Source organism: Syngnathus leptorhynchus, chromosome 13 (assembly GCF_054491065.1).
Source record: "Syngnathus leptorhynchus isolate UIUO chromosome 13, UIUO_Slep, whole genome shotgun sequence".
Lineage (NCBI taxonomy): Eukaryota > Metazoa > Chordata > Actinopteri > Syngnathiformes > Syngnathidae > Syngnathus > Syngnathus leptorhynchus.
In genome coordinates, this window is record NC_141207.1 from 2188971 (window position 1) to 2202601 (window position 13631).

General features: G+C 40.7%; 1 protein-coding gene across 1 annotated transcript; it reads left to right on the forward strand.

Annotated features, from left to right (window-relative positions):
* Positions 1-233: 233 nt before the first annotated feature.
* Positions 234-11419, forward strand: slc5a5 (solute carrier family 5 member 5). Its single transcript, XM_085928033.1, is given in 17 exon segments — positions 234-445; positions 1689-2058; positions 2474-2539; positions 6036-6087; positions 6154-6221; positions 6368-6522; positions 7251-7391; positions 7544-7673; positions 7924-8012; positions 8200-8312; positions 8467-8537; positions 8699-8785; positions 8883-9079; positions 9973-10070; positions 10327-10412; positions 10798-10857; positions 10859-11419. Coding segments are annotated over 16 exon segments (1854 nt in total). The 5' UTR covers positions 234-445; position 1689; the 3' UTR covers positions 10931-11419.
* Positions 11420-13631: the final 2212 nt, after the last annotated feature.

Below are 13631 nucleotides of genomic sequence, written 5' to 3' on the forward strand. Positions count from 1 at the left end.
GATGTAGCAAGGGATTGCTGTAATTTGAATTTCAAGTGACGTCCGCAGCGAAGTCCAAAAGTGCGACTTATACTCCGGTGTGACTTATATATGTTTTTTTTTTCACTTTATTGTGCATTTTATGGCTGGTGCGACTTCTACTCCGGAGCGACTTATAGTCCGAAAATTACGGTACTGTATATATAAAGTTACAGTGTCATCTCTGAATGTTCACACTCAGGAATAACATCTGTTCAAAGACTGTTGGTTTTGGCTTTATTGAATAGTTTCATTTACATGGACAAGAAGAAAGTTTCAACATCCTCGGGTTTGCTTGATACTGGGTTGACCAACCTCTCCCTAAGGGCTTGCAGCTTTGTGAACCTTGACAAGCACACTTGAGAGCAGCTGTTCAGATAATCACACATTCCAATTTACAGACTCCATAAGCTGTTACCCAAGAACGGTGAGTCTTATCATTCATTTATTTCACATTTTTAACTACATGTGAGTTACGAGGGAGCCTATCAAAGTATCCAATTGCTTGCAAAATAATAATAATGCTAATTGTAAGTATTAATTGATAATCTGATGCACTTGAAAGTCGAGTATATTTTTCAATTATATACTTTTTCCTGAATTTCATTTTTCATTTGTCAAACAGTCGACCAGTTTTCTAATAATTTAGTTTCCTATGATAAAATAAGTACAAAAAGTGTTACTGATATCTGACTACCCCCAAGTTTCATCGCAGCTAATTGCAGAACTTACTGCAATGTTATTTCAAATGTTTTTGATGTAAATTACTTCTCCATCACGAGATAGAAAAAAACAACAATGACATTCAAATATTAACTGCTAATTTTTGGCCCACTGGAGCTTCTGGTTAAAAAACTCGCATAATGTATCTCTGAATCCGAAAGTCAATATTCGTCTGAATAAACAATCAACGCCCAACTATTAGAATGGATTAAATTACTAGCTTGTACCTCACTGAAACAAAATAATATAAACAAAATCTAAATTAACTGTACATTTGCACATTACTTTACAATCTAAAGATATGACAGAGAAGAGGTCCATAATTTTCTTATCAGATGCAGATGTGATATTTATCTCTCCGCCAATGCTATCTCTACTTTCACCCTTCTTAGCAACAGTCCATGCATGACCCAACAAAAGTCCCAACACTTAAAACACATGCACATACGCATTATAAATCAAACAATAATATGTGCACACAAAATCACACCGAATTATTCTTGCAAGATGCTCTTGGAGGTGGACTTTATGTTGATAATTCCATCCATCCATTTTCTATACCGGTTGTCCCCACGGGGGTCGCGGGTGTGCTGGAGCCTATCCCAGCAGTCATCGGGCAGTAGGTGGGGGACACCCTGAACCGGTTGTCAGCCAATCGCAGGGCACACAGAGACGAACAAACATTCGCACTCGCACCTAGGGGCAATTTGGAGTGCTCAATCGGTCTACCATGCATGTTTTTGGGCTGTGGGAGCAAACCGGAGTGCCAGGAGAAAACCCACGCGGGCACGGGGAGAACATGCAAACTCCACACAGGGAGGGCCAGAGGTGGAATCGAACCCGCTGCCTCCTAACTGTGAGGCGGATGTGCTAACCAGTGCGTATTGTGCCACCGGTATGTCCAAATGTAATTTCAAATTGTAAAATGAGAGTTTTTTGTCCCGTAGAATGATGGAAGAAGAATCAGCCAGCGAGCAGACCACACAGACATTTGCTGTGGCTGACTATGTAGTCTTCGCTTTGATGCTCCTGATCTCCATGGCCATAGGACTCTATCAGGCTTTGAAGAACCAGCCACACAATGATAGCACCGATGACTTCTTCACTGGCGGTCGCAGTATGTCAGCGGTGCCTGTCGGACTCTCACTCTGTGCCTCTTTTATGTCAGCGGTTCAGGTTTTGGGAGTTCCTTCAGAAACGTATCGCTATGGATCCAAATTCCTCTACATGTGCCTTGGACAAAGCATCAACTCTGTGATGACTGCTTACTTGTTCCTGCCGGTTTTCTTTCGGCTTGGAATCACGAGCACCAATCAGGTTGTAATTGACGTTCTTCTGTATGAAATGTAAATTCTGTATATATTGCATTGTACGCAAGATGAACAGCGTAATTTTATTATTATTATTATTATTATTATTAAAACATGATGTCCTAGACCACAAAACATCAGAATCAGCGCATAAAAATAATCTACAACAGTTTACTGAAATCAATTTAAAATGTATTTCAAAATTTTTATTTAAAATTTTTGTAACTAAAATGTTGACCAGTGTACCTGCTTGGTGCTACGAAGTATCTCAAGGGAGACTATTTCTTATGTGACTATGTATCCATTGTTCGTCTAGCAAAGTGAACAAATGTTGATAATGAATCTGATGATTAAACCAAATGCATATTAAAGGTGAAGAATGATCAGGAATGTTATAAGTGTGGCTTGTCTGCCCATCACAGTATCTGAAGATGAGGTTCGGCAGACCAATGCAGGTGCTGGGGAGTGTCCAGTTTCTTGTGGCAACAGTAAGACAAGCACACTCACTTTTTCTTTTTACTTGTACTTCAGTGATGTTTAAAATTTAAAAGTTAAATTTACACATCATCGTATCCACCAATATTGACATCAGCATATTCCCAACAGAAATTATGAATAATTTGTTCAACCATCGTTGTGGTTGAACAAACAATATTAAACTGGTTGTAGAATCGTTTTTAATAAGTAATTGACAAGTGAAACAAAATGAACTTAGTACAACTGTCTTCTCCATGGTTGGCTGACTCATCCTCGACTGTGATCAGATAACTTGAAGCAAGTTGAATGCCGCTTTCCTGTAACTCTCTGATGTCATTCTTCAACTCAAAAATATCCACCATTCCCCAGCAACTGGACCCCCACTCATCCAGCTGTCCACACCCTTTTGTTCTCAACCCCCCCATCTCTACACACTTTTCCTACTTACAACTCCCCTCTGTCACCGATCTATCAAAACCCATCCGGACTTCCAAGTCATCTACCTGCCAACTCGACCCCCTCCCATCCTCCCTGGTTATAGCCTCCCTCCCCTCTCTATTACCCCCGATAACAGCCATCATTCACTCCTCTCTCACCTCTGGTTCTGTCCCATCATCGCTCAAGACTTGCTGTTACACCTCTACTGAAGAAACCTGGTTTAGACCCCAACATCTTCAATAATCTCCAACCTGCCATTTCTCTCTGAAATTCTGGAAAAAGCTGTAGCATCACAGATTCTGGCCCACCTTTCCAAAAATAACTTTTATGAACAGTTTCAGTCCGGTTTTCACCCCCGTCACAGCACAGAAACAGCCCTCATCAAAATCACAAATGACCTACTAATGGCAGCTGACTGTCAGGTCTAAATACCATCACACATTAATTCACACACTGAAAACAAAGAGGAGAAGACAACCAGTATTCCTTTTGCTCGCGAGGAGAATTACGTAGAAGGCCCAGTTACAGTCCTCCACCAATTCCGAGCTCCTCTTCCGCTATCTCCTCTTTTTATTTTGGGTTGCCCTGGTTACAAAAGGCATTGCTACTCTAAAGCGAGGGGAGATTGTGGCAGTAGCAACGCTGATTAGCTAACTAACAATGTTGTGTGCTGCGACGCTTTGGCCGATTTGTGACCCAGGAATGCAGACTCTGTCCTGAGTTGGTTATATTCAACATACTTCAACATACTTCAACATGTATGTCTTTTCTATAACACTTTATATCAAAGAAAACCATTCTTGGTCAACAACAATTTATGAATAAAAACTACAAGGCTTATTTAAAGGGAAAGAACTTCTCTTGAAACAAAACAGAGAACAAAGGTGTTTTGCTCGTACCTTGTGAGGGCCTCTCACTGACGCATACCAAAAAATAAGAAAGGAAGGGAGTTAAAGAACTCCCGAAGCTAGACAGAGATCTTTGTTTAAGCAAGGATATGAGGCCTCCGGTCAGGCCGACAGTGCATCTACATATAATTATTCCAACGTTGACTGGTTTAATATCCATCCTCATTCTCCTCGATTTGAGCGCAGCTTTTGACACCATTTCCCACTCCATCCTCCTCGACCGACTAGCCTCCATCGGCATATCTGACACACCCCTAGACTGGTTCTACTCATATCTCTCTGGCCGTAATCAGTTCATTCAGTTAAAATCATTCACATCCGATCCCTCACCCCTATCTTTCGGTGTTCCCCAGGGATCTGTCCTTGGCCCTATCCTGTTGATCATCTACCTCCTCCCACTTGGTCTCTTATTCTGTAAATACAACATCAATTTTCACTGCTATGCGGACGACACCCAGCTCTATGTTTCCTCCAAACCCGCTTCCACCTTCCCACCCTCCTACCTCTGTGCGTGTCTACAGGACATCAAAACTTTCTTCACCTCCAATTTCCTCAAAATGAACAGTGACAAAACTGAGACAGTTCTCATTGGGTCCAAATCCATACTCTCCAAGCAACCCAGTTTCACCCTCACCACCGACAACTCCATCGTCTCCACTTCCCCCCAGGTCAAGAGTCTGGGTGTCGTCCTCGACAGCACTTTTATCTTTCCAGTCACACATCAACAACACCATCCGGTCAGCCTACTTCCACCTCCGAAACATCAACTGTCTCCGCCCCTCACTCACTCCCAACAGCGCCGCAATCCTGGTTCATTCACTTGTCACTTCCCGTTTGGACTATTGCAACTCCCTTCTGTTAGGTCTTCTCCTCCATAAACTCCAACTGGTTCAGAACGCTGCTGCTCGTATCATCACCAAAACCCCTTCCATCAGTCACATCACCCCCGTTCTTCCCCAACTACACTGGCTTCCCATCAAATACCGTCTAGTCTACAAAATCCTTCTCGACACATTCAAAGCAGTCCATAACATGGACGCCCCTTATCTGTCTGACCTCATCAATAACAATATCCCCACCCGGTCTCTCAGATCTGCCTCCTCCATCAACCTCACTATCCCCCCAGCTCGCCTATCCACCATGGGGGCTCGGGCCTTCAGCCGCTCCGCCCCACATCTCTGGAACTCCCTCCCCCCTGACATCAGAAACATTGACTCACTCACCTCATTTCAATCCCACCTCTAAACCCATTTATTTAGATAGACATACCCAAGTTGACCACCTACTACACTTGATGCTCTGCTGCAATCGCTCTTGGCTTTTTTAAACTGTGTCCTTTCTTGGATTGTTTTTATGCCTATGTGCGGCGACCGTGAGTGTCCTGAAAGGCGCCTTATAAATAAAATCTTTATTTATTTATTTCCTGTGGAACAATGCAACTAAACCTTTGCTAAGTTTATCTTCTTAGTAAACTAACACAACACACAATAATAATGAGTAACTAGCCCGAAACACTTTTACACACAGTAAATGTGAGGTAACTTGTATGCAGTTCCTTAAACAAACATTGAGTAAATATGGGATAACTCATATGCAACTACTTCAAACTGTGTATAACACTTCACAAAGAAAAACAGTTCCAATCACCAACAATCTATGAATCAAAGCTACAGTTAACTAAAAGGAAATAAGTTCCTTTGAACTAAACAGAGAACATTTTGCCTGTGCAAAGGAGCTCTGCTCATTGCTAGTTAAGACCTCTTACAGAAACAAAACAGAAAGATAAGAGAAGGACAGGAAGGATACATAAAACTGACGAGGGTCGGTCAAAGGACATCCCTGGAACTAGATAAGAAGAACTTAGTTAAACGGAAAGGAGTTCAACTCGTAAAAGACGAGGCCCCCAGGTATGGCAGGCCAAGGCTTCACCGAAATGATTCCAACAATGAATAACAAGTTTATCAAACCATCTGTGTCACTCCAAATCATTAAATCTATGGAAACCTTTGACCTATAAACACCGATAATCTTGGACTTATAAACAACTCTGCTGACTCCGGGCACATGTAGATGAACAAACAATCACGCTCACAATCACATCTACTGGCAATTTGGAGTGGTCAATCGACTAATTGTTTCTCTATTTATTTGCTTTCCTCAGGTGCTGTACACAGGGGTAGTCATTTTTGCACCAGCATTGATCCTCAACCAAGGTGGGTACCGCATATTAGCAATTAGTGGCTTCCACCCAAGGTTCCTCTCTTTATTGTCTTTCACAGCAACTGGGCTCAATATGTGGATGTCCCTGTTTTCTACCGGATTTATCTGCACCGTGTACACAACCCTGGTAAAGTCAATAATCATTTCCATCAATCTAGTCATTCCTATCCATGCTCAATAATCGTTGAGAAATACCGCACTAGACACTCATTACACACTTCTCAAGCAATTCCTGTGTGGCTAAGTATCCCTTGTATTATTGGTCTGTTATAGGGGGGCATAAAAGCTGTGATCTGGACAGATGTGTTCCAGATTGCTGTCATGTTTTCTGGCTTTGTGGCAATTTATATCCGTGGCATCATTCTGGTGGGTGGTCCTGCAGCAGTGCTGGAAATTGCAAACAATGGATCGCGGATTAATTTTGATGCGTAAGTGAAAACAACTTCCTTAGTCAAAGAGTAATATTTGTATGACGATAGAGCCAGCTGATCTTTTGCTAGGACCCGCATAGCATATGTGTGGAGCGCTATGTAGCATAGCATTACCTGCATTTATCTGGTTAAGTTTTGAGTTTGGGAAATAAAACAAACACTTGTTTTTACTTTAGAAATGAATGACCGGAAGTGCCCAAATCAAACTGGAAGTTACGTAAATTTATCCAGAAGTGCCCCAAATAACCCGGAAGTGACCTATATTGGCCCGGACGTGGCCTCAATTAAACCAGTTCTCCAAAACAAACAGGAAGTGCCCCAAATAAACCGGAAGTGACCTAATTTGAACCAGAAGTGGCCCCAAACAAACCAGAAGTGACCTCAATTAAACCAGAAGTGCACCCAAACAAACCAGAAGTGCCGCACATTTTGTTGCTCCCTAATTTTTCCATTTTGACACCGAGTTCAACCGTTCCAACTTTTAACTGCGCATTTTATGCCTAAATATGCCACAACTTTCCGCTCACCAAAAATTCAAAATGTTCAACTTTATGTCAAATATTACCAAATTTTGGTTTTCCCTTCTAATTCCTACAATTTTTGACCGATTCAACCCTTTCTTCTGTAGCATTCCCCTAGTATTTATTCATCTTCTTCGCCTTCACACGTAATTTCTCCAGAAATTGCTCATTCTAGTTGCCTATCCTTGGATCACGTTTGTACAGTTTTGACATCGACCCACGACGACGTTACACCTTTTGGAGCTTGACTGTTGGGGCTTCACTTTTGTGGCTATCCATGTATGGAGTAAACCAAGCTCAAGTCCAACGTTACGTTTCATGCAGAACTGAAAGAGAGGCCCAGCGGTGAGTCATTTTGGTAATGCTTATGGTAATTTCCACTAGTGCTGAAATATACCATAAATAAAACAGAACAGGAATCCCATCCTATAATTAATCCTGGCTTCACAAAAAAAAATTGCAGCTAGTCTTAAATTTGGCATTATGACTTCTTGCAGGGCAATATTCATCAACCAATTAGGTTTGTTCCTAATTGCGGGGAGTGCAATTGTCTGCGGCATCGTCATGTTTGCTTATTATATCAAATGTGATCCACTGATGTCTGGCAGACTGTCTTCTCCTGATCTAGTAAGTTGAATGCTGCTTGGTGTTGTCTTCTTGGTATTACCAAGTTTTCACTTTTTGGCTTTTATCAATGACAAACCAGTGTGATGGAAAAACAAACAAATGTAATTTAGTGGTTCATTTGTATAAGTGCTTCAGTTTCTATGAAGTTATACAGTACAATGTTCTGATCGATATAGCTAGCCATTATGATAATACATTCAAAATGAGTTGGCATTAATGCTTTGTATCTCTCCTCATTTTCATGCTGCAGTATATGCCATACTTTGTGCTGGATATATTCAAGAACTATACTGGCTTTCCGGGTCTTTTCCTGGCCTGTGCATACAGTGGCACTCTGAGGTATTTCAATCTTGAAAAAAAAAAAAGAATTAAGTGTTTAATAGGACTGTCCGTCATTATATGAAACAGGCATCCTTAGGGGAGCAAAGATATACAGTAGGTTAGGAATCACTTGTAGTACTGCAATGACAACAACAAAAATGAAATGTTGAAAGATTTTTCTTTATCTATATTGTATCTTATGTAGCACAGTTTCCACGAGTATCAATGCAATGGCTGCAGTCACGATGGAGGACCTCTTTCAACAATATGTGCGCCACTTGAGCCAGAAGAAACAACTCCTCATTTCCAAAGGGCTGTGTAAGGTTGAATACTACTCATCCTTTCATTCGTTTACCATTTCCTTAGTCCTATTTGTTTAAACTGGACTAAACTGGGTATAGTGTGAGCACAACAGGCTGGTGGTACGAGATGTCAAAATAATGCTGATTCTTTCTTTTTATTCTTTTTCAAGCCTTTTTCTATGGAGTTGCTTGTATAATCGTAGCTGTTCTAGCTTCATTCATGGACTGGGGAGTTCTTCAGGTAAATACTAATCAAATTACCAATATTGTGTATGGCATCACCTTCGAAAGTTAAATCCATTCTGTGATGCTGGTTGACTTCCAAATTGTTGTACTTCCTTGGTATTTTTCTCATTTATTACAGACTCTTTATTTTAAATGTTAATTGTGCTCTCTCCTCAGGGGTCCTTTACAATCATGGGTGTGGTCAGTGGTCCATTACTAGGTGTATTCATCTTGGGGATGTTTTTTCCTACCTCAAATAGAGTGGTGAGGTTTTGTTTTTGTACAATATGAGGGAGCTTTAGAAAACACTTCAGTAATTCTTCCAAATTTTGAGGTACAATTGCACATTTTGACGTTTCAGGGAACATACCTGGGAATAGCAACTGGCTACTGTGTCTCGTTGTGGCTGGCCGTTGGTTCCACTCTTTACCCACCCAGTCCAAGGATCATGGGCGTGCTGCCTAATTATGCAGACGAGTGTGAACCTGCAAACATCACCCTGAATGGCACTCAGCATCAACATGCGATGTCAACCCAACCTCAAAACGACAACCCACAGTCAGTTATACCTAACAAGCAATTGTCATTGTTTTGCCATACTGAAATTAATTACCGTATTTTTCGGACTAAAAATCGCTTCGGAATATAGGTTGCATTAGCCATAAAATGCACAATAATGTGAAAAAAACATATAAGTCGCTCCGGAGTATAGGTCGCATTTTGGGGGAAATTTATTAGACAAAATCCAACACCAAGAACAGACATGAACGAGCAACAACAGGCTAAACGATAGGTATGCTAACGTGACATAAACGATGGAGGTGGAAGAGAGCTCCATAGAATAGGACCGGGCGTGCGTAAAAGACATGTCCGAGCCCCATCCACCGTCCCCGGCCGAGCGCCGACCCCCGACTTCCATCCACGGAGTTGAAAGAGAGCTCCGTAGAGTAGGACCGGGCGTGCGTAAAAGCCATAATAGTTTTTCAAACCTTCTGTGTCACTCCAAATTATTAAATCTTTGAAACGCTTTGTCCTTCGTGTCACTTACAAACAAAGCCGTTAATGATGCCGGTAGTACGTGGGGCGTTCGTAATCTTCGTCATCCCGTGATCGAATCTTTGTCCTTTATGTAAACAACCGCTGCGCCGCGGACGTCACTTGAAATTCAAATTACAGCAATCCCTTGCTACATCGTGGTTTGTTTATCACGGGTTCCCTTTTTTTTTTTTGAATTTTGAAAATTTTTGAAAAAATTTACATATAAGTCGCTCCTCAGTATAAGTCGCCCCCCCCCCCCCCCCCCCAAACTAAGAAAAAAAACACGATTTATAGTCCGAGAATTACGGTAAATACACACAAGTAAAAAATATGTGTGTAGATCTGATGATTTCAGTAATGTCCAAGACATCCAGACAGTAAAGATATTTATGGATATCTTTTCCAACATCTAGGGGCTTGCATAACTTGTACTCCATCTCCTATCTTTATTTTGGTGCCCTGGCAACAAGCTCAGTTGTACTAGTTGGTCTCCTCGTGAGCTATGTGACAGGTAAGCATACACTATAAAGACACTTAGGGTGCAATAATAAATAGATTAAGCAATGTGATTATTTAATATTTGCTTGGAGCGCATATCTTCTCGTGTCTTATGTGTCTTTTGGCAAAAGGAAGTGTAAATATGAGGGATGCGTTTATGGAGGTTGAATCCGTTTTATGGTGTTTCTTTATTTTAATTGTATTTATTTATTTATTTATTTATTACATCACATTATTGTTAAAGTGATCATATTTCTCCCAACATGCAGGACCAACGGAGAGAGCCGATCTTAAAGAGGGATTATTATGGTGGGACTTGGGTAAGAAACAAGCAGTCATCCAAACACAGGATGGGGTAAGTGATGATGTCATATTCTCTTGAGTTCTCAAGAATAATAAATAGTAATGGATGGATTAATGGACTTGTTGAAATAAAAATAAAAAATAAACTTCTACCATTTTGTATCTATATTTATATATATTTTGTACATATATTTTATACAAAAATATTTATATTTGGAATTATGTTGTCAGGACATAGTTTATAGTGTAAAACTAACTCATTCACATATACCTATGAATAGCAAAATTAGAGAAACTGATCATTTTGCTACTTTTTACTTATGCTTGAGTTATATTATTCTAAGCCAACAATACAGAATACAATTTTGGCTGCTCTATCCACGACTGACAGTGACCCTAGAAAACATCAGTTACAACTCCTTTTTTTCCTTTTTCAGGGTATGTGTACAGAAAGAGAGTGTGTCCCTATGATGGAGCTGCAACAAAGTGACGAAAACTCACATACAAGAAATGGAAAACCTTAACATTAGGAAGTCCATTGTGCTGGAGCTGCAAGAAAAGAATAAATAAAAAAAAAAACACTTAAAAGAAATAGGATACTAACACTACTAAGTCCATTGTGCAAGTGTAAACATAGATTTTTATCCCAAGAACATACTGTATATATGTATTGTTTCAGAACTAATTGTGTGCTCTCTATTTTTCCTGATGGGATTACGTAATATAATCTAACAACCAAATTCTTCTTTCAGTCAATTTCTGTAATGAGTCACAGCGCAGACTCAACAAACAATGTCCGTTTGTCTTTCTCTGTGCCAGCCTTATGTCAGCTGTCAAGGTTTTGGAGTTCCAATAGAAATTTCTATATTAGAACTGCCAAGTGCCTCAAGGAAGACTATTACTAGTGTAAATGAGTCCAATATTTTTCTTGACAAAATGTTGAAAGAATGTTGGTAGTGATCAAACCACATGAATATAAGAGAGGTGATGATTGATTAGGAATGTTATGTGTGGCCAGGCTATCTAATGTCACAATAAAAAATGAAATTTGGCGGAGAGATGAGGCTATTTCGGAGTGTCGAGTTTCTTGTGGCCACAGTAAGACAAGCAGACACTTGTCTTATCCCTTGCTTTCCTTTAGTGAGTTGAAAAGTTTAGATTAAATTGTATGGGTGACCCTTCTTAACTTTTGACCCGGAGTGTATGTATTGAACACGTTTTAGAAAAGTAGGTTGTAACCTAAGATTGAAAATATTGGTTTAGTCTGTATTTGTATTTTGAATAGATAAGTATACATTGAAATTCAAATCACCTTCTGTTTACAAAAGTAGATTGAAACCATCCATGCATCCATTTTCTGTACCGCTTTGTCCCCACGGGGGTCACGGTTTGCTGGAGCCTATCTCAGCAGTCATCGGACACCCTGAACTGGTTGCCAGCTAATCGCAGGCCACACAGAGACGAACAAACATTCGCACTCGCACTCACACCTAGGGGCAATTTCGAGTGCTCAATCAGCCTACCTAGCATGTTTTTTGGGATGTGGGAGGAAACCGGAGTGCCTGGAGGAAACCCACGTGGGCTCGGGGAGAACATGCAAACTGCACACAGGTGGAATCAAACTGGCACCAGCCTAACTGTGAGGCGGACGTGCTAACCAGTGCGTCACCGTGCCGCCAGATTGAAACCAAAGGTTGAAAATATTGTTTTAGGTGTAATCTATATTTGTATTTTAAATACATAAATATAAATTAAAATTGCCTTCTGTGATTAAAAAAAAACTAATCTACTAAATGATCATTAGAAATTATTTACATAAGTACAAAACAGCAGCATGTTAAAGACAGAATACTAAACGCCTGTATTGCACAAAATCACTAATCACAAAAGGATAGAATTGAATGTCACATTAGGATAAGGATAAATTGGTAGATGGTGTAGCTCTGCTCGGGTATTTTCATGTTTTATGCTCCTTTTTACGTCTGTTTGGGAACTAGGCAAACCTTTCTGTGCCATGGTTGGAGCTCTTTTCTACCCTTAATATTCAACAACAAACTTTCCACTCTGATATTTCAAAGCTTTATTTTGCAAATAGTTTCAAAGGTTTCAGATATAATTTCTGGTGTGATAAATAAATGGGCTAACTGTGTAGTAAATGAATTTACAACTGCATGTTTAAAACATAAGCATAATTTTAAACTTTTAGTTCGTATTTGATCATTATCGAGAGTACAAAATGAACATTGCAATTTTTGCAGCAATTGCCGGTGCAGCTTGGATGTGATGTTGTGTGCCTTCAAGGACAGGGCATTGTTCTTGGTGGAGCCCGAAGCAACTTCCGCGTGGACGGGCATCCCGGTGAGTCACCACTCTTCTGCGGCCCTGTTCGAGTCCTCGTCGGCTACGGCGCAGTCGAGACGCTCCACTCCGGGAAGCGCCAGGTCACTTTTGTTGAGCTTTTCAAGGAAAGACGACAGCAATCGTTTGTTCAAATGGTCCGTCAAGGTCCTCTCCTCTTCGACGCGCGCAGTCTCCGTATTTCTTGCCGACACAGCTTCTTCCGCACGGTGGTTCAAGCTCAAGCCGTTCAGCTGCTCTTGCTCGGCAGGCAGATCGGTCGAATTCGCGACCTCCGTCCCCGACTCTGAATCCATTTGTGATATCAATGTGGTCTGCAAAGCAGCATTTTCCAGCTCTTTCAATCGTTTACTGTCGAGGACAGGGACGGGAGATTGGTTTCCTGTCGCAGGGTTGTTTTGAGGCTGTTCACCGCTTGGGTCCATGGTGCTGAGCTTAAGACCAGCTAATAGCAATGCGGATAAAAAAAAAAAAGAAAAAAAAGAAAAAGAAACAGTTCTGCTTAAACACTGGGCGCTGTCGCCGTCTTGTGGCCAACAAGATAATTACTCAACTGTTGTGTACAACCAGCAGAGAACTCAATATTATGCAGTTAATAAATTGCACCGTAAATATCTTTCCAATTGACATGGAATTTTCACCAAATCTTGGAAACAATCCATTAACCCAAGTAATCCAAAAATACGAAGAAAATAAAACAATTACAATCAGAAAATTAAGTTGTGTGTATTGTGTATGTGTGTGTGTGCATCTAATTAATACTTTGCGTTGGTTTGCAACGACAGCTTCAAATTAATCCCACCTTTCTCGATGATTGGATTCAGGTTAGGGTGACCAGACGTCATCTTTTTCCCGGACATGTCCTACTTTTGAGACAAATAAAAATGTCTGGGGGGAGTTTCAAAATTCTGGA